The sequence below is a fragment of the Passer montanus genome, unplaced genomic scaffold, assembly GCF_014805655.1.
Source record: "Passer montanus isolate IOZ18808 unplaced genomic scaffold, ASM1480565v1 scaffold10, whole genome shotgun sequence".
Lineage (NCBI taxonomy): Eukaryota > Metazoa > Chordata > Aves > Passeriformes > Passeridae > Passer > Passer montanus.
In genome coordinates this window covers 38,834,995-38,854,282 of record NW_024356505.1, presented here as the reverse complement: position 1 = coordinate 38,854,282, position 19,288 = coordinate 38,834,995, and the positions used below count along the sequence as shown (strand labels likewise).

Here is a 19,288-nt window from a genome sequence, read left to right as displayed (position 1 = left end):
ATTAAGAAAAAAATGCAGAGGCAGTCACAGCACCTAAGACCCTACAGTGTCAGTACTATGGAATGTTTAAAATGACAGCCTTTGCTGCTGTGGTTTGGGACTCATTCAGCACAGGTCTGGGATTTGGGGTTGGCCCAGAAAGTGCCAGACACACTCATTTCCCCCAGGTTTTGTTTATTTCTCTATAAAACTGACAGCAATACATTCCATTTCCAGCTTTACTGGAAGAGGATTAAGTCACCCCCTCTGCTCCCAGGAGCACCTTTTTCTTCTCCCTTTGTCACACAAAAGTACTTATTAGACAGAAGAAGTCCAGTTCAACATCCACATCTAAATTTGCATGAGTGTCCACTTCAGTGGAAGTTAATGGAGCTCAGATTGAAAAGCACTGCATCTTTCATGTGCTTTATTCTCTTTATTTAAAGAGGAGGCACTCATACACTATACATTACTATGAGACTGAGACAGGAGAAAAAAACCCAAAATGATACCTCTGGTATAATAAAATTACCAGAACATTCTATTTTTCTTAGCAAATTTAATTCCAGGTGGACAAGAAAGGATAATGAGGTGGTCAGAGCACCAGCTCTGGGCCCAAGAAGATGGGGAGCAATGCCCTTGCTCTGCCACTCACTTCAAGATCCCAGAGAAGTCACTCCACCAGAGAATAACTGGTAAATTTTTGTTATGTTCCCAGAGTAAACATCCAGAGACACAAGTTTCCCTTCCAGAAAACACTTTCAAAGGTTTATTTCAGCTCCTTAATACACCCCAAACCCATCAAGAAGGTAAAAAATGGTGCTCCAGGCCCAGGCTGCTCCTGCTCTGCAGCCAGGGCTGTGCAATCCTCTGAGCAGAGCTCCCCAAAGTCCGAAACTGAATCTGTGGTGAAACGACACACCGAGGTGGAAATCATGGAATTATTGATGAGAAACACATAATTCACATTGGTCACTCACATCCTCCTCCAGCCAGGCACCAGCAGGCTGCTCCTTCCCCTGTGTTTCTCTTTGCACACCTGTATGAGCCAGTGCCTGCCTGCAGGCAGCCCAGCCTAAGAGAAAAGGATCTCTCCAAAAATACAGCAACCACCTCCAGCACACTCATTGGAAGAAAAGAAATATAAAAAATCACTTAAAGTGGTCAGAGCACACTCAGGTTTAAGCCAAACTTTACCCCAGACAGAAACATTTCTTCATGCAGATTATTCTTTCGGCATAGGTACAAAATATTGGGTGTGACCTTGGCTGAGCCACTCCGTGATGCAGCAGGGAGCACTTGCAGGCAGAATTTTCTCTCTCTCTTGGCCCCTCTGCTCAGGGTTTTTGGGGCAGGGACCTTCTCTCTACACAAACAGCACTTTGCAAAAAGAGGAGCTGTATTTTTCTGAGGCCCCTAGACACCAGCAACAGATTTTTTTTCTTAAGTAGCATGATGGACCAATGCCACGTGCAATAACCTAATCAGAGTAAAAGATCCAAATACTGGCAAAATAAGAGGCACTTGTGTGCTGGAGCAAAGCATATTATTATTTTACAGTGTACACTGACAATTGCTGCTCTTAACTTTTAGTTGGAATTGCAGCTATACCATAGTAAAGGAGGAAGATGACAGAGAGAAAAGAACATGAAAGTGGTGAAAAAGACCAACAGTTATATTCAAATCTAAGCATAAAATGTGCTGGGTCTGCAGAACACAGGCAGAGTGTTTCATTTTTAATTTACTTCTTTGCTCCTCTGACTTCACTGGCTCCAAGAAACCTCTCAAAGAAGACTGGGGGGCAGTGATGTACATTTTTCTAACATACCTTAAAGGAACAAATGACTAATGAGATACAAAATTATTTCAGAATGAAGTAATAATGAAGAGAAGAGATTAGACATTAGTTGATCCTCAATGGTTAATGGAGAGGAAAGGGAAGGGGAAGAGAAGAGCTTATACTGGTGAATACTTCGGCCACAAACACCTCTCTTAAACACATCCAATTTCACTGATGTGAAAATCTCCACATGAAGGAACAGGCGAAAAAGAGCTTAAGTGGGAACAGGGTGCAGAATGCCAAGTGCTACACTGAATAATTCAGATCCAGGCAGTGCTATTGGCCAGGCAGGAAAATCACACTCCCCTGCTAGTTTTAAAATCAAAGGCCAAAGAGGGATAAAAGAGAAAGACAACACCTCTTTAAAGCAGAGATTACACTCCGTGGTTCCCATTTCCCAAGTTCCCACAAACAGTTTTGTTGCAGGGGGAGTGCTGGAGCTGCGGTGGTGCCAGGACACAGCACCTCACTGCCCACCCCACTGAACCCCTCACTGCCCACCCCACTGAGCCCCTCATTTCCCACCTCCCTGCCCACCCAGGGACCTGGGAAACTCGGCCACCTGCCTCGGTGATACAGCTCCTCCAGCCCTGCAGAATTGGCAAGAAAATGCCAATTCTGCAGCAGGCACCAACCAGCCCTGACTTCCCCAGCTGCCTCCATGAGACTTTCTCAGTGCACAAGCACTTCTCCAGTTGCCTGAGGGCAAGACCCCATCAGGGCTTTCATCTGGGTCTAGATCACTGCTCAGCTCCAGAAGGTTCTCTCCCCTGCCTGCACCCTTCCCAAATTTCAGCCACGCTTCTCCAGTGCCAGCAGACAGGGCTGGACACATGGATTTGCAGGCAAGGAGACATCAGAGCATCAGCATCCTTCCTTGCCTGGGCCCTGCAGAGCCAGGAGCAGGGGGTTAGCAAAGCAATTCCACAACTTTTAGACCACTGTCCTGGGTGTGCTTGATAGATAGGTGATTTCTATTTACATTTCATGGGGCTTGAAAGATCCTGGGCTCCTAAAATCCCATTTAATTCTGACTATTCTAGTGCAGCACCACAAGGTCAACTACTTTAACACCAAATTTTAGAAAAGTTTCTAAAAGCAGGTCCTGGAACATGACAGCAAAAACACCTTCTGCTACAAGGCCTCAAACATGGAGTAACTTTGGGTTCTAGTTATTTTCTTTTAAAGGCATCATGGCTTTTTAGGAACAGGCAGCTTTGCCTTTGGGCAGAGCACACAAACACACCCCTGACAGGCGCCCAGCCTCAAAAAATCTCTGCCATCCACCTCCTTCACCCTTGATAGGTAAAGATAAGCATCCCTTGCTTCCTTTTACACCTGCAGCACTTCTACAGGAGGACCCATCCCATGGATAGCACAGGAGTAGTATTCCTGGGCTGGTGCCATCATCCCATCACCAACATTTCAAAAGATGCTCTCTTCCACCTCAACCTGTGCACTGGAGAAGCCAGGGAGCCCTCCTAGGCTGATCTGCAAAGCAAGGAGTGTGTGCATGGGGAAGGGGGAGAATGGTGGGAGGGAGAGAGGAGAACAAAAACAACAAGAAAACAGAAAAGAAAAGAAAAAAAAAGGGAGGGGGGGGAGGAAAAAAACAATGAGGTTGGCCTGCTTCTTTCTTCTCTACCGTCTATTCAGGGGAGGTCCACAACTGTTGCGTCACACGGAGCACAAAAAAGCCTGACAAGCGTGTTTTAGCTGATGGAGAGCAGAGTGGACAGGAGGCTGCTGACAGCTCAGCGCGGGGACTGCGAGCCCTCGGCTTTATTTGGCTGCTCCTTCCCATCGCATGCAGCGGGCAGGAGCCGCGCAGCCCGCACGGGCTGCTCAAAGGCACCGGCCATGGCAGAAATTCCTGCCTCGAAATACTTTAGTGAACTCCCCAGCTCGGGTTAGACCCTCACTCTGGTCCGGGGAGCCGGGATTTTGAGTGCTGCTTGGTCCACAGGAGCCAAAGGGAGGATGCAGGAGATGCTTGGGAATGGAGAGGGGGGAGCTAAACCACAGGTTGTGCAGGACCTGGAGAGGTGTTTATAAATAATGTCACTAAAAATAATGCACTGATCACCGGCATCTCTAACACAGCATTTTATTCTCCACAGAACTCCGACAGTGGTTAACTCGGCGGTATAATTATCTGGATTTGATAGCAGATTAAAAAAATATATATCCTAAACACCTGTTCAAGAGTTTTGTGTTTTTAAAGGCCATTGCCATTAACCTTGGGCCACGCACTTCATTGTGTTTAATTAGCAAGCTAATGAAGCCGGTTTTATTCCCTTTCTCAAGCACAAGAGGATAAATACAAGACAGTGAAAGAGAAGAGCAGATCCATTTGCAGCACAGTTCATTGCTGCATGGCATTACTTAAACTTGCACCGAAATAAAAGTAATGTAATGGCTTGGGAAACATGTTAGCAATGCATTCTACAAGACAAATCCTTTTACACCTTCTGTATTTTCTCAAGCTCATCGATTAAAACATGATTTCTGAACATTTGGGCTGCAGAGAATTTGCAAACAAAGGGCTAAAAATAAACATAATGTTTTCCTCAATGAATCCTCAATATTCCAAAAAACTAAGCACAACAGATTTATTTCTTTTTTAAAGAACAGCAACCCGTGCTTGCTTCGTTACATCCAGCCAAGGTAGAGATGAGAAGCATCAACAATGGAGGTTAAGTGATTTTCGAAAAGCCCACCACTTTCACAGAGCCCTAACATGTACACACACAAAAGGCATACTTTGAGCAAAGCCCAGTGCTCTGAATCCCAGCAACACATTCCAACTTTGGGTATCTCAGCTTGTTGTTTTCCTTTTTTTTTTTTTTTAACTTAACAGCTTTAGGAAAAACTGGACAATAAAGATCACGTTGATAAATACTCATAAATATCACAAGAAAGGCAGAAAGGTTTTAAAAGAGAGGGAGTGATTTACAGAATGGCTAATGCACTGATTTTGTGACTCAAAAAGACCCTTCCAAATAAACAGAATTATATTCATTTTCTGAGGTTTCTTTATTGTATTTTGGGGGGCGGGAGGGGGGGGTAAGGAAAAATTCAGCATAGGTATGCCCTGTCAATCTTTTTCATAACATGATACATTTAAGAAGCTTTCAGGGTGGACGTTTGGGTTTGTTTTTTTTTTTAAGCAATTGCTTTTTTCCCCTCCAACTTAGATTTCAGCCACTCTGTGCACAGAGCCACAGGATCAGGTTAAATACCAAAACCAAACCAAACAAAACCCCAACGCCATACCCAAAAACAAAACCAAAAAAATCCGGAAGCCATCTCTTTTTTATTGAATCACCCGAGATAAAAGGATTCCAAGATATATGGAAAGAAAATACATTGACCATAAATCTCCTTTATGCACATAATAGAATTTTCCAGCCAGGAGAGCTGTTGTGATGATAGCAACGCCGAGCACCAGGAATGCTGCTGGCACACACACAACCCCCCCTGCCTGTTCCTTCCAAAATACCTGCTCTCCTCAGCACTGCTATGTAAATACAAACCCGCACAACCCCCTTCCCAACACATGGAAACAAAGCTGCGTACAAGTGTCCCAGCCATCAGATTAAAAAAAAAAAAAAAACCGAGCTGGCTTCGCTCACTAAGAAATTAATTTTTTTTCCCCCCGCCCCCCGGCCCCCGACCCCCGCCGCGTCCCCCCAGCACCGGCCGGGAGATGGAAGGAAGGGAAAAGTCAGCGCCCAGAGCCGGGGCGGGGGGCTCAGCCCCGGGGGGGTCGTGGTGGCCAGGCAAGAAGGGGGAGAGGCAAAATTGCTGCTGCTGTTCTCAATTCTTATTGTCCGCTCCATTTTTTTATTGCCACTCGCACGCACTTTCTGTGTGACTTAAAAAAAAAAAAAATAATAATAATAACGAAGCGCTGGCAGCGGCGGTAATGGCAGAGGCAGGCGGTGGCAGCGCATATTTAATGGGCACTCGGAACAAAGGAAGCCCGGCTGCAGGAGCGCCCCGGGGCCGGCTCCGCGCCCGCTCCCCCCGCGGCCCCGCCGGGCAGCGCCTTCCCCGCACCGGGGGGACCCGCACCGGGGCTCGCACCCGCGGGGAAACCCCCCCTGGCCCCCAGCCGCACCACGGGGGATGGCAAAGCCGCCGGGAACTCCCCATCGCTGCAGCATCCTGCCCCCCGGAACCCCCCGGGCACAAACAGCCGCCCCCCGGCCCCCGACCCCCGCCGCGTCCCCCCAGCACCGGCCGGGAGATGGAAGGAAGGGAAAAGTCAGTGCCCAGAGCCGGGGCGGGGGGCTCAGCCCCGGGGGGGTCGTGGTGGCCAGGCAAGAAGGGGGAGAGGCAAAATTGCTGCTGCTGTTTCTCCTGAGGAAAACGCAGCGATAATAAATAAAAAAAAAAAAAAGAATGGGGGAAATAATTATAAAAATATCAGGAATAATCAAAACGAGGAGGGAAAGGGGGGAGCGCGGGGATTTCCAGCGTGCCCGCGTGTTCAGGTGCTGGGGGCAGCACAGAGGGTCTGACCGCTCCCGCCCACCCCCCGAGGGCTGCGGGATGGGGCACCCCATGGAGACCCCGTCCCCATGGAGACCCCTCCCCGCCTCCCCAAGCGCTGCCCGGTGTCCCCTCCAAGTCCCCCGGCCGTGCCCGGGCTTTGGGAGAACTTCCACCCGCGTCCCTCGGCACGACGCGCGCCCCGCAGGTTGGGGACGATGAAGTTTGTAGCCCGTGTCCGTGAAATAAATGGGATGAAGAAGATGCAAAGCAAACGCCCTCCCCCGCCGCAGAAGCCTCCTCCGGGGGGATGCTCCCCAGGCACCCCCCGCCGCACACACCCCCTTTTTCCCAACTTTCTCCCCGCGGAACCAGCCAGCCCCAACAGGCTCGATTCCCTGCGGGATCGCAGCGTCCCGGGGGGCAGACGGGGAACCGGGGGGTCCCTTCGGGGTGGAGGGGGGTCCCCCACATCCCCCCCCCCGAGTTACACAACCGCAGCCCGGCAGGAGCGGAGCGCACACATGGCCACTACCTGAGCGACCCCGCAGCATTCCGGAGCGACCCCGCAGCATTCCCGCTGCTCCCGACTTGTCCCCCCAATCCCGCAACATCCCCGGCTTCCCCCCCACGCCCCCGCCCAGAAGTGAATGCCCGTTTTTGCAAAGTTTCCTCGAGATCGCGCCGTGTTTACATTGCCATGAATTCCCACAGGCTGCCTGGAGGGAACAAAAAGCAGCACGGGAAGGCTCGTCCTGCGAGCAGGGAGAAAACGGAGAGGGAGGGAGAGGGAGTGATAAGGAGAGCGCACACATGGCCACTACCTGAGCGACCCCGCAGCATTCCGGAGCGACCCCGCAGCATTCCCGCTGCTCCCGACTTGTCCCCCCAATCCCGCAACATCCCCGGCTTCCCCCCCACGCCCCCGCCCAGAAGTGAATGCCCGTTTTTGCAAAGTTTCCTCGAGATCGCGCCGTGTTTACATTGCCATGAATTCCCACAGGCTGCCTGGAGGGAACAAAAAGCAGCACGGGAAGGCTCGTCCTGCGAGCAGGGAGAAAACGGAGAGGGAGTGATAAGAAAAAAAAATATAAATATAACAATAATAACAATAAAAGAAATAAAGGCGATACAGCGGTGGGGGGATTCCCCAGCTCGGGTGCTCTGCTTCGGAGGGTGCCTGCAAATAACCGCACGGCCCATTCAATTCTGCATTTGGAGACGCGACCAGAGCCCGAGCGGGAGGTAAACACGCCGAGAGGCTCTTACCTGCACAGAAAGTTCCCCAGAGCACGGCGAAAGTCAGCCACGAAGCAAACATAGTCCTTTACTTTTTTTTTTTTTTTTTTTTTTCCTCCTCCTCGCGTGCACCTCTACCCCAAGGGAAACAAAAATAAAAATAAAAAGATCGAGCGCGTGAAAAGAGGAGGGGAGAAGCGCGGCTCTGCCTTCCCTCTCGCTCTCAAAAAGAAAAAAAAATAAAAAGAAGAAAAAAATCTTGGGGGTAAGGGGTGGGAAAAAAAGAAAAAAAATAACAACAACAACAACAAGAAAATCGGATTTAATTCCTTCGCAGTTGCAAAATTTATCCAGTGGAGACGAACAGACCCGGACGGTTCGACCTGCTCCTGCCCGGCCCCACCGTTCGCTCCCAGCTTTCCAAGAGTTTCTTTCCCTGGGCTTTTGTGCTGGGAGCGCGGCGTGCACCACACACCGACTCCCCCTCCTCCTCCTCCTCCTCCTCTTCCCCTTCCCCCTCCTCCTCCTCCTCCTCCTCCCAACCCAGCCCCTCCGGCTCCCCCAGCAGCGCGGGGCGAGCGCGCCCCCGCCCCCCGCGCGCTTCCCGCGCAATGCCCGCGCACCCGCGCAGTGCCCGCGCGCATCGCCCCCCTTCCTCCCCTTCCTCCTCCTCCTCTCCTCCTCCTCCTCCTCCCCGCGGCGGCGGCAGGAGCGGGACCGCGCGCGGTTTTTACGGACCCCGCATCGCGGGAGGCGGCGGAGCGGCAGGCAAGGCCCGGCGGAGGGGGCGCGGGGCGGCCGCGGGGTTTTTTTTTTTTGGGTTTTTTTTTTAATAATTAAAAAAAAAAAAAAAACTGAACCGCGTCCAAAATGGCTTCTAAAAAAAGGGAGAAGCCAGCGCGGAGCCAGCGGGGAAACCCGGATGTTGGATACAAAGGGGCTGGAGGGGGCGGTGCGGCGCGGGGGCTCCGCGGGCGCTGAGTGGGGAGCGGCGCTGCCCGTCACGGCCGCGCCCGCGGGGAGCGCGGCTGGACAGGACCGGGCTGGGAGCCATAGATGTGGACATGGGCAGGGTTAGGGGCAGGGGTCTGTACAGGGTATCCGTGGAGATGGGCAGGGTTAGGGGCAGGAGTGGGTGGGTGTGGGTATGGGCAGATTTAGGGCCAGGGGGCTGCAGAGTGTGTGTGTGGATATGGGCAGGGTTAGAGGCAGGGGCTGCGGAGGGTGTGTGTGGACATGGTAGGTTTAGGGGCAGGAGTCTGTACAGAGTGTCCATGGATATGGGCAGGTTTAGGGACAGGGGCTGGGGATGGTCTGTGTGGAGATGGGCAGGTTTAGGGGCAGGGGGAGGGTGTGTGTGGACATGGGCAGGTTTAGGGGCTGAGGAGGGTGTGTGGACATGGGCAGGTTTAGGGACAGTTGTGTGTGGGTAAGGGCAGGTTTAGGGGCAGGGGGAGGGTTTGTGTGTACATATGGGCAGGTTTAGGGGCAGGGGCTGCGGAGGGTGTGTGTGGACATGGGCAGGTTTAGGGGCAGGGGTCTGTACAGGGTATCCGTGGAGATGGGCAGGGTTAGGGGCAGGAGTGGGTGGGTGTGGGTATGGGCAGATTTAGGGCCAGGGGGCTGCAGAGTGTGTGTGTGGATATGGGCAGGGTTAGAGGCAGGGGCTGCGGAGGGTGTGTTGTGGACATGGGCAGGTTTAGGGGCAGGGGTCTGTACAGGGTGTGTGTGGATATGGGTAGGTTTAGGGACAGGGGGGCTGCAGAGGGTATGAGAAGGTTTAGGAACAGTAGAAGGGGAAGGGTATCCCTGGATATGGGCAGGTTTAGAGGCAGAGGCTGCGGAGGGTGTGTGTGGACATGGTAGGTTTAGGGGCAGGAGTCTGTACAGAGTGTGCATGGATATGGGCAGGTTTAGGGACAGGGGCTGGGGATGGTCTGTGTGGAGATGGGCAGGTTTAGGGGCAGGGGGAGGGTGTGTGTGGACATGGGCAGGTTTAGGGGCTGAGGAGGGTGTGTGGACATGGGCAGGTTTAGGGACAGTTGTGTGTGGGTAAGGGCAGGTTTAGGGGCAGGGGGAGGGTTTGTGTGTACATATGGGCAGGTTTAGGGGCAGGGGCTGCGGAGGGTGTGTGTGGACATGGGCAGGTTTAGGGGCAGGGGTCTGTACAGGGTGTGTGTGGATATGGGTAGGTTTAGGGACAGGGGGGCTGCAGAGGGTATGAGCAGGTTTAGGAACAGTAGCAGGGGAAGGGTATCCATGGATATGGGCAGGTTTAGAGGCAGGGGCTGAGGATGGTGTGTGTGGAGATGGCAGGGTTAGAGGCAGGAGGGGGGTTAGGGGCAGGGGGAGGGTGTGTGTGGACATGGGCAGGTTTAGGGACAGGGGGGCTGCAGAGGGTATGAGCAGGTTTAGGGACAGTACCAGGGGAAGGGTATCCATGGATATGGGCAGGTTTAGGGACAGGGGCTGGGGATGGTCTGTGTGGAGATGGCAGGGTTAGGGGCAGGAGGGGGTGTGTGGGTATGGGCAGGTTTCGGGGTAGGGGGCTGCAGAGGGTGTCCGTGGATATGGGCAGGTTTAGGGACAGGTGTGTGTGGGTATGGGCAGGTTTAAGGGCAGGGGGCTGCAGAGGGTGTCCGTGGATATGGGCAGGTTTAGGGGCTGGGTGTGTGTGGGTATGGGCAGATTTAGGGGCTGGGTGTGTGTGGACATGGGCAGGTTTAGGGGCAGGAGGGCTGCAGAGGGTGTCCATGGATATGGGCAGGTTTAGGGGCAGAGTGTGTGTAGATATGGGCAAGTTTAGGGGAAGGGGGCTGTGGAGGGTGTGTGTGGATATGGGCAGGTTTAGGGACAGGTGTGTGTGGGTATGGGCAGGTTTAGGGGCAGGGGGAGGTGTGTATATATGGGCAGGTTTAGGGGAAGGGGAAGGGTGTGTGTGGACATGGGCAGGTTTAGGAGCAGAGGGCTCTGGAGGGTGTCCGTGGATATGGGCACATTTAGGGGCAGGGGGCTGCAGAAGAGACGTTTAGGGGTGTAAGGGGCCAGAGGAGATCAGTGTGGATATGGGCAGGTTTAGGGGCAGGGGTCTTCGGTGGAGAGCTTTAGGGGCAGAGGATAGGAGTGCAGATTTAGGGGCATAAAGAGGCAAAGAGGTGTGTGTGGAGAGGGGCAGGAGGTGGGAGTGCAGATTTAGGGGGCAGAAGGGTGTGTGTGGATGGGGCAAGGCATTGCTGGGGAAGGTTTGGGAAAGGGTGTAGGGGCAGGGGCTGGAGGGAGAGTTCAGGGGAAAAGAGTGCTGAGGGTGTGTATAGATAAGAGCAGGTTTAGGAACAGAGGGGTTTGGGGTGATGGAGGTTTAGGGGCAGAAGGTGGCTGAAGGATATGGGCAGGTTTAGGGGCAGGGGTCTGTACAGGGTGTGTGTGGAGATGGGCAGGGTTAGGGGCAGGAGGGCATGTGTGTGGATATGGGCAGGTTTAGGGACAGTTGTGTGTATATATGGGCAGGTTTAGGGGAAGGGGAAGGGTGTGTGTGAACATGGGCAGGTTTAGGAGCAGAGGGCTCTGGAGGGTGTCCTGGATATGGGCACATTTAGGGGCAGGGGGCTGCAGAAGAGACGTTTAGGGGTGTAAGGGGCCAGAGGAGATCAGTGTGGATATGGGCAGGTTTAGGGGCAGGGGTCTTCGGTGGAGAGCTTTAGGGGCAGAGGATAGGAGTGCAGATTTAGGGGCATAAAGAGGCAAAGAGGTGTGTGTGGAGAGGGGCAGGAGGTGGGAGTGCAGATTTAGGGGGCAGAAGGGTGTGTGTGGATGGGGCAAGGCATTGCTGGGGAAGGTTTGGGAAAGGGTGTAGGGGCAGGGGCTGGAGGGAGAGTTCAGGGGAAAAGAGTGCTGAGGGTGTGTATAGATAAGAGCAGGTTTAGGAACAGAGGGGTTTGGGGTGATGGAGGTTTAGGGGCAGAAGGTGGCTGAATAGATGTGTACATGGCAGCAGTTTTAGGGGCAGGGGCTGGAAGTGGAGATTTAGAGGACTGGGGGTGGAGATTTAGGGCCAGAAGGTGGCAGAGAGTGTGTGTGGCTAGGGGCAGGTTTAGGGGCATTGGGGTGGTAGGAAGAGACTATGGGGCAAGGAGCAGGGGAAATGCAAATAGGGCAGGGGATAGTGGAGTGGGCTGGTGGGAGAAATTTAGGGGCAGAAGGCTTGGGGATGGAAGATTTAGGGACAAGGCAAGGTGGAGGATATGTGTGGATAGAAGGAGGTTTGCAGACAGGATGCTGCATGGGAGAGTTTGGGGGAAGGGAGATTTAGGGACAGAACTTGTCAGTGTGGATAGAAGCAGGTTTGGGGCAAGGGGCTGCAGGGGGGAGGTTTAGGAGAAGGGAGATTTAGGGGCAGGGAGGAGAGGAAGGGTTTTTGGGGTGGAGGGGCAGTTTTAGGGGCAGTGGCTGGAGAGGAAGGGTTAGGGGAAGAGGGTGGTGGAAGGAGCAGGTTATGGGGCAGGGATGGCTTAGGGGGTTTAGGGGCAGGGGTTCTGGGAAGTGCAAATAAGGCAGGGAATGGTGGAGGGAGCTGGGGAGCAAGATTTAGAGAAGTGGATCAGGCCAGGGGGTGGCAGAGAGTGTGTGTGGATAGGGACAGGGGACTGTGGTGAGATTTGGGGACAGGAGGCTGCAGGGGGACAGGTTTAGGGGCAGGGGGCAGAAGGTTTAGGGACAGGGAGTGACTGGGGGCATTAGGAGCAGGGAGTGACAAGAGTGCAGACAGGGGCAGGGGGTGGCAGAGGGGGCTGGCAGGGGAGGTTTTAAGGGCAGGGGGTGGCTGGGGAGGGTTGGGGTCAGGGAATGGTGGAGGGTGGGGTGGCATGGGGTAAAGCCATCTCATTGTCTTGGAGAAATTCTCTGGCCCCTTGCCTTCCCAGTGGAGAGGGCAGCACAGCCCCCACCAGGGCCAGGAATAAACAGTGTCCTTGCAGAAAAAACAATCCTCCTCTTCCAGGCAGTGGGAGTGTGTGCTCCCTGCTCCTGTCCTGGAGCCCCCTGCACCCCAACAGCCCCTTGACCCCAAGATCCTGCAGGAGCAATGGCTCCGTGCCAGTGTCCAGGGTCCCCAGGGCAGAAGGGACACCTCAGCAGAATCCATTTTTTGGCCATTTCAGGGTTAATAAGGTTTCTCCATTGCCAGGATTACAGGAATTGAACGCTCTCCACAATTTTATTTTAATTCTAACAAAATAATGCGGCTATAGGGAGCGCCAAAGCAATCTTAAGGGGAAGGAGGAGAAAGGGAGAGATGCTGAAGTTGGGTCATTCTCAAGACTTTGGGTCTGTGAGGTCCACTGACTCATCAGAGAAAGGAATGTGGCATGGATGGATGCTGTGCACAGCCGTGAATCTCAGGTCTCGTCCGATGGGGACTAAGGCTGAAAATATTCCTAAACTCATTTTCTTTTTCCTCTGGAGGGAGATAAGAGTAAACATGAATCATTCTTCTAAAAGTTTTGAAAAGCATTTTGTTCCAAGAAGAAATATGTAATTTTTTTCTTCTTCTTCTTCTTCTTACAGTAACAAGTTCACAGAAAACTTCAGGAGGCTTTTACAAAGGCTTGTAAGCACTTTGAAGCTGGAGACTGTTTTTATATACGTACAGCACTTGCGTAACAAGGTCTCACCAGTGAATGGGATTCCAGGGTGCAGTTGCAATAAAGTGATTAATAGTATCATTCACGGTATCATACCTCATTCATAGGTTTCCTGTAAGTTAAGAGGAATACATTGGCAGGAACACGGTGGTTGTGACTTTAAACACGATACTCCTGGGGGGAAAAGTTACAGCTAACACATGCACTGAAGGGCAGTGCAATTAGTAAAGCCATGTAAAAGGCTCAAGAAAATAACTTTAAGAGCAAAAGCCCACAAAGATCTAGTTCTGTGGCACAGAAATAGCAAAGTGGATATTGCCACACAGCTGGTGAAACCAAGAACAGAAAATAAGATGTGTCTGTCAAAGGGCTGGGTCAGGGGTGATCACTGTTTATTCAGAAACGCACAAGAAGGGTTTGGGTTTGTTGCTTCTTCATCTGCACACAGTGAGGACTGATTTTGTCACCAAAATATTTGCCACCAAAATGTTTGTCACCTGCTTGTGGCAAAAATCACTGAGAAGGCCAGGCAAGATGCAAAAGGGAGTGGAAGACAGTTGTCAAAGGAGAAGTAAATGTCCTGGCTGTGGGCTGCAGCAGCTCAGGATGCATTTGGAGCCTCAAGAGCAGTGACAAATAATGAGTCAATATTTCCTATAAAGCTGCTTATTTCATTTGAAAGCAAATAATAGGTCAATATTTCTGTTTATTTCATTTGAGGATAAGTTGTTAAACAGCTACCACATGGCTGAAGTATGGAGAAATACGTGGGGTGATAAAATGACCTAGTGTTTCACTGTACCAGCATCCCCACGATTGCCTAAAACGAGACATTTAGCTCTGTCCAAGAAAACATCAGCCCTCGGGAGCGGGCGGGGTGAGTAACACAGGATCGCTCCCTGCCCGGGCTCTGAGCCCTCCCTGGCCAGCTCTGCTCCTATTTTTAATCCTAGCTGTGCTATGAAAAGCTCCGTTTCACAGCACCTGAATGGCTGCTCTGCAGGCAGGGACTCGGCAGCGCGTTTATCACGCGGCTGTCATCGCTTTTGAGGAAACGCGCCCAGGGCGTTTCGGATGTTGTCCTAAAGCCACCCGGTGGGACAGGCACAGCCTGGCCTTCCTGCACCAGGGCAGCACGGGCAAACTGATCCACCCACCACGGCTGGACCCCGGGGGATTTTTGCCCAGGGGTTTATGACACCCTGAAGTTTATTTTATTAAACTCCCATCTTGTTCGTGGCGAAAAGCTAAAATGTTTTCTCTTCTTGCAACACAAAAGCCCAGGAGTGAGTATTGTCACTGGAGATAATGTTACAGCCTTGGCAAGATGACGCTTAAAAACTTCATCAGCCTTCCAAGAATTTCGGAAATAGTGGTGAATAAAGGCAGCAAGTGCTGAGAGCAGGCAGTGCTTGCAAGAAGTGCCCTTACCAGCAGCGCTCTCGAGAGCTGTTTTTTGTTTTCACTTATCATTAGAGCTGCACAGCTCAGACTGCTTTTAAATAATTATACTTAACAGTTAAAAAACTCTCCCATGCTAAAATAAATTTTAGCTGAGGTGGTTTATGCTTTGCAGCCTCATATGACACTGAATCTTTCTCGTGTGACTCTTGTAACAAGTCAGATTCGTGTATTTTGATACCGCGCACGTGATTAAGATACTTGGATCACTTAAGCCTGCACAAAACTGCAGTGCTCGCATGTCATTTATCTTAAAATCCTATTGTGGTGCTCGTGAAGTGTAATTTCTTCAGTGAATGGAAATTTATACTGACAGAGGTGTTATAAAACATGGAAAATACTGGGAGGAGAGGACCCAGCATTTTCTTTATCTCTTCAAGTGTTCGCTAACGGGGATTTATTTTTCAGCTCAGCATTGGTTCATTGCAGGTTACAGAGCCCTGGTGCAATCAAAGGGACCCAGACTTCTTAAGCAAAACTCACATTACTTGCAACAGGTGGGAGCTGTGTGCTGGGGCCTCAAGGCAGCAAACTGGTTCACAGGCTTCACTTTCCACATTGGTCCCTAAAGCTGCTTGCAGAAAATCACCCAGCCTAAAGAAACTCCTGGGATCCCAGCCTCTACCTCCCCGTTTTAAAATGCATGGGTAAGAAAAACCAATTTGTATTCATAACCTTGAGTAAATAAATTGTCACTTTAACTACATATTTTATTGTAATTAAGCTCTTCCCTGTAATAACCAACCCACACCATGGAGCTGTTTCTTAATATAACGGTAAGGCAAGTTCTCAGCTGTGAGCAGAATTAGGGAGCTTTTAAAAGCACAGACCAGTTGATACAGCAGGGTGATGTTGCACCTTCTCAACATGTGGAGAAAAGGTGGGTTTGCTAAAGAGCTTTGTTCTTATTTTCAACGAATGCTATTGCTGTGTGGTCAACAAAATCAAATCTCACTGGCCAAATTTCCCAGTAGGGTTTTTACCCAGTATCAGCCTGGGTAATATCCTCTGCTCCCTGTGGATTTGCCTAACTCCGAAGGGAGCATGACTGAGGCAGATTTAGACCTTCCCCAGCTTTCTAAGTACTCACTGCTGTCACCTCTCCATAATGCAGCTACAATTAACTTTGCTGGAATTTCTATATTTGAAGCAGCTTGAAATCAGAGCCCGAACTTCCAGACTATGGCTGCAGATAGTCTTTGCTACTGTCTGTACGAGCCCTTGGGCTTCACACTAAAAAAGCCCACCCTTGTTGACAAATTTGCCCTTTGCAGTCTGGCCTCAGTGCAGCTAGCAGAAATAGCAAGTGATACAGCAGACAGAATGGGCCCTAAATTATATTTTTGCTAGCTTTTCTTAGCTCCAGACTAAAGAGCGAGGCATCAGATGTTGACAAATTAGCAGGGAATATACAGAGCAAAGGGATTTGTTACTGAAATGCCCACAATCCAGCAGTTTTGCTGTCCCCCAGAAAGTGAACTTTTTCCTTGGTTTTCAGCTCCATTTTGATTAGAGTGTAAATACCAGCCACTGGCACATGTCAGCTGGCATCAGAGCCACGTGCCAAAGCTTTGTTCAGGTCGGAGCTTTAGTCTCATTTTACTCATCCATGGATTTTCTCAGGACTTCTGGGGCATAGCCCATTATTTTTACCACTGTAACCAGCAGTTGTTGTATAATTATTCCTCTTTAAATCCAGGAGAGCTTGTCTGGCCTTTTGGGTGGGGAACATAATTGCATGAAGGCTCTGGAGGACGGTTGATGCTGGATAGTGACTGTGCTGTTGGTGTGTTACCTGCCCCCAAAATGGAGAATCCAGGCTCTAATCCATACCCCCAAGTCATGCCAGCTTGCTGGGTACCAAAGAACACCCACACTCAACTTGGAGACTCCTGTGCTCAGACAAGGAGGATAAGGGATACCACATGGCTAATTGTGCAATGACAGTGTATGTTTAATTGGTAGAGGACTGCATTTTCTATCCTTTTTTAACCCAGGTCACAGTGCCAAAGGACTGCTTGATGTTTGAGGTTCCTTTCAGGTATTTTCTTCATTGAGATGCACTGTTCCTAAGGCTACTGTGGTTGCAAGCTTTGTCTTATGCCCTCAAGCACTACTCTGCCTTTTAGTGTTGAGAAACCAGTATTCAAATTTCCCTGGAACACCAGGCTGTGCTGCTTTCACATGTCTTCTCTCAACCTCTCAACCTCAGGTACAAAAGCTCTGGCTGCTCCAAAGCCAGTGACCAGGAGTCAGGAAAAGAGGAAAAGTATATATATATATATATATACATATAAAAGCAAACTACAATCCTAAACTTTAGACATCTCAGGCTTTTAAGCTTTCTGCTTCAGATTCCCTTTAAAATGCAAATAACAGCATTGATGAGGTGTTGCTCATAAAAAAGTAAATATTTCTAACTTCCTAGAGCATGTGTTGCAGCCAGTTGAAGTCAATGCAGGTTAAATTCAGTGGAAGGAAGTTATTTCTACCAGCTGATGGTACGTGACCATTCAAACAGTTTACCAAGTGCCACGGCAGCAAAATTCCTTCTGTTTAAGACTGCCTGGTTGCCTGGCAGGAAAATGTGTTCTCAAATTGGTGTAGTAACACTGGAATCACTTCTTGGTGACAGCCCTATTGACTGACAGCCTCCAGTAATGGCAATCTATTAATCTCTTGCTCTGTGGCCATAAAGCATTCTGTCCTCCTTCCATTAAAAGGCGAAGGTAAATAAATGCAGGTCCATCATTTTGCTGGCATTCCTGCTGTCTACAAAGCCTCTGCGTGAGAGGGACAAGCAGAAGGGCTAAAGAAAATGTCCCCGTCATTGGCATGAGGCCAGCCAAGGTGTGACACTGCAGGAGTGGGGCTGCTGAGGTGCCCTGGTCGTTCCAGTTTGCTGTGCACAACAGCTCATGCAGCCTGGGGCAGGGCGAGGTGTGAAACCTGCTCTGGGCTTGGAGAGTGTTTGGGCCAGGTCAGGGCAGCCTGAAGTGCTGCCTGCCTTTGGGTGGCTGCCAGCAGAACCTCTGGGGTTTTGCAGCACCTGAAAAAGAGCCTGGGAACACAACCTGCAGAGTGAGGAGAGCCCTCGGACTTCCCCTCAACCTTTTCTGCTTAAGTTACCATCCCCTGGGAAAGAGGATAGGAATTATTCACCCACGTTGTGTCCAGGTGTTGGTGTTTTACCTGGGAATGCAATGCAGGTCTTTTAAAGCACATATGGTGGCTGCAGCAGCCTAGAGCCAAAGCCTGTCATCTCTCCTGCTCCCTCGCCTTCCTCTCTCCCCAGGTGTTTAGTTGGCAGAAGAATATCTTTCAAATTCCACGATTTTATTTTAAAAGCTCGATTCAGGCTTTTTAAGCTGGTTGCAATTAAGATTTAACAACAGGAAAGTTCTTACACAGGTGCCATGTCCCTTTGAAATGGCTTTGCTGAAGAAAATCATCCATATCCCTGCTGCAGCCAGCTGGACTGCACTGCAGGGTTAACTTTCACTGTTACCTGTGGCCTTGTGCCTCCTGACACACTCAAGGCATGTGTGGAAGGACCAATAAAATATGTCCTGGAGTGTTTGGTGTATTTTTAGAGTTTGTCCCAGATTATTGGCCTTTGTCCCAGATTTCAGTGGTTAGGGTATAAGAATGCCCGGTGGGGCTGAGTGCTTCCTGCCTTGCTCTCAGGAAGGCTTTAATCAGGAAAAATACCCTCTCAGAGAAGGCAAATAATTAAGTTTTTGTGGCAAATCCTCTATGGCCATTAGCAGGAGATGATAAACACTCAAGACCACAGTATAAATAGAGCAAGGCAGATGCACCAAGATTGAAAGTGCAACATTATTGTGTTACATGGTATTGAGTAATGAATTGGACATTTTAACAAGGTAGTTTTCCTTTTTTTCTTTATTGAGAGCAGAGTTGGCTTTTACACTGTAAAGTGCCTGTCTTGTGTGGAAATGCTGGTGTAACCCTCCTGGACAAAGCTCATCCCACATCCTGGCAGTGTGCAAGCAGGGAGCTAATGCTGGAAGGGATCTTCACATATTATCCCATCCATCCTCCTCCCTTTGGCAGTGGTTAATTGACCTATGGCATTCCTGGTAAATGCTCATCCAACCTCTTCCTGCAGTGCTCCAGCCTCCCAGGGCATTAATAGTTTCACCAGCAGAACTGTTTTCCTCCTGTGTAACCTCAGCCTTTTCTGATGTAATTTGGTCCTTACTGAGCACGTGGAAAACAATTCCTCCTTTTCTCTCTTCTTCAGCTTTTTCACATGGGAAGTTTGTCTCTCTTCATCCTGCCAAAGCCAAACAATCCAATTCTTCTGTCCCCTCCTTGTATTTCTGGTTGTGCAGCATCACCCTCACTCCATCCCTTGGTTGCTTTCCCAGATCTCAGGGGCTAAATTTCCTTGCTGAAGTCCTGGACTCCCCATGCCAACATCTCTGTCATCCACTCCTCAGCTCTGGGAGATTCCTCTGGGTTCATCCCTCCCAGTTGCATTGCAGGTCACTGGGATGCTGAAGAGCTCTCTGGTGGACTCATCCAAGCCATTTCTGGCTTTCATAATTTATGTTCTTCCACCTTGGTCTTGCCTCTTTACCTGCCTACCAACTATTTCTTGCCAAGC

General features: G+C 50.5%; 1 protein-coding gene across 1 annotated transcript in view; it reads right to left on the bottom strand.

The window, feature by feature from the left end:
• Window positions 1-8,015, bottom strand: part of ACVR2B (activin A receptor type 2B) — a 107,357-nt gene extending 99,342 nt beyond the window's left edge. The window contains exon 1 of the mRNA XM_039705725.1: window positions 7,586-8,015. Within this exon, the coding sequence (XP_039561659.1) occupies window positions 7,586-7,637 (52 nt within the window). The 5' untranslated portion in view covers window positions 7,638-8,015. The remainder of the gene's footprint in view (window positions 1-7,585) is intronic.
• Between the last annotated feature and the right edge of the window lie 11,273 nt (window positions 8,016-19,288).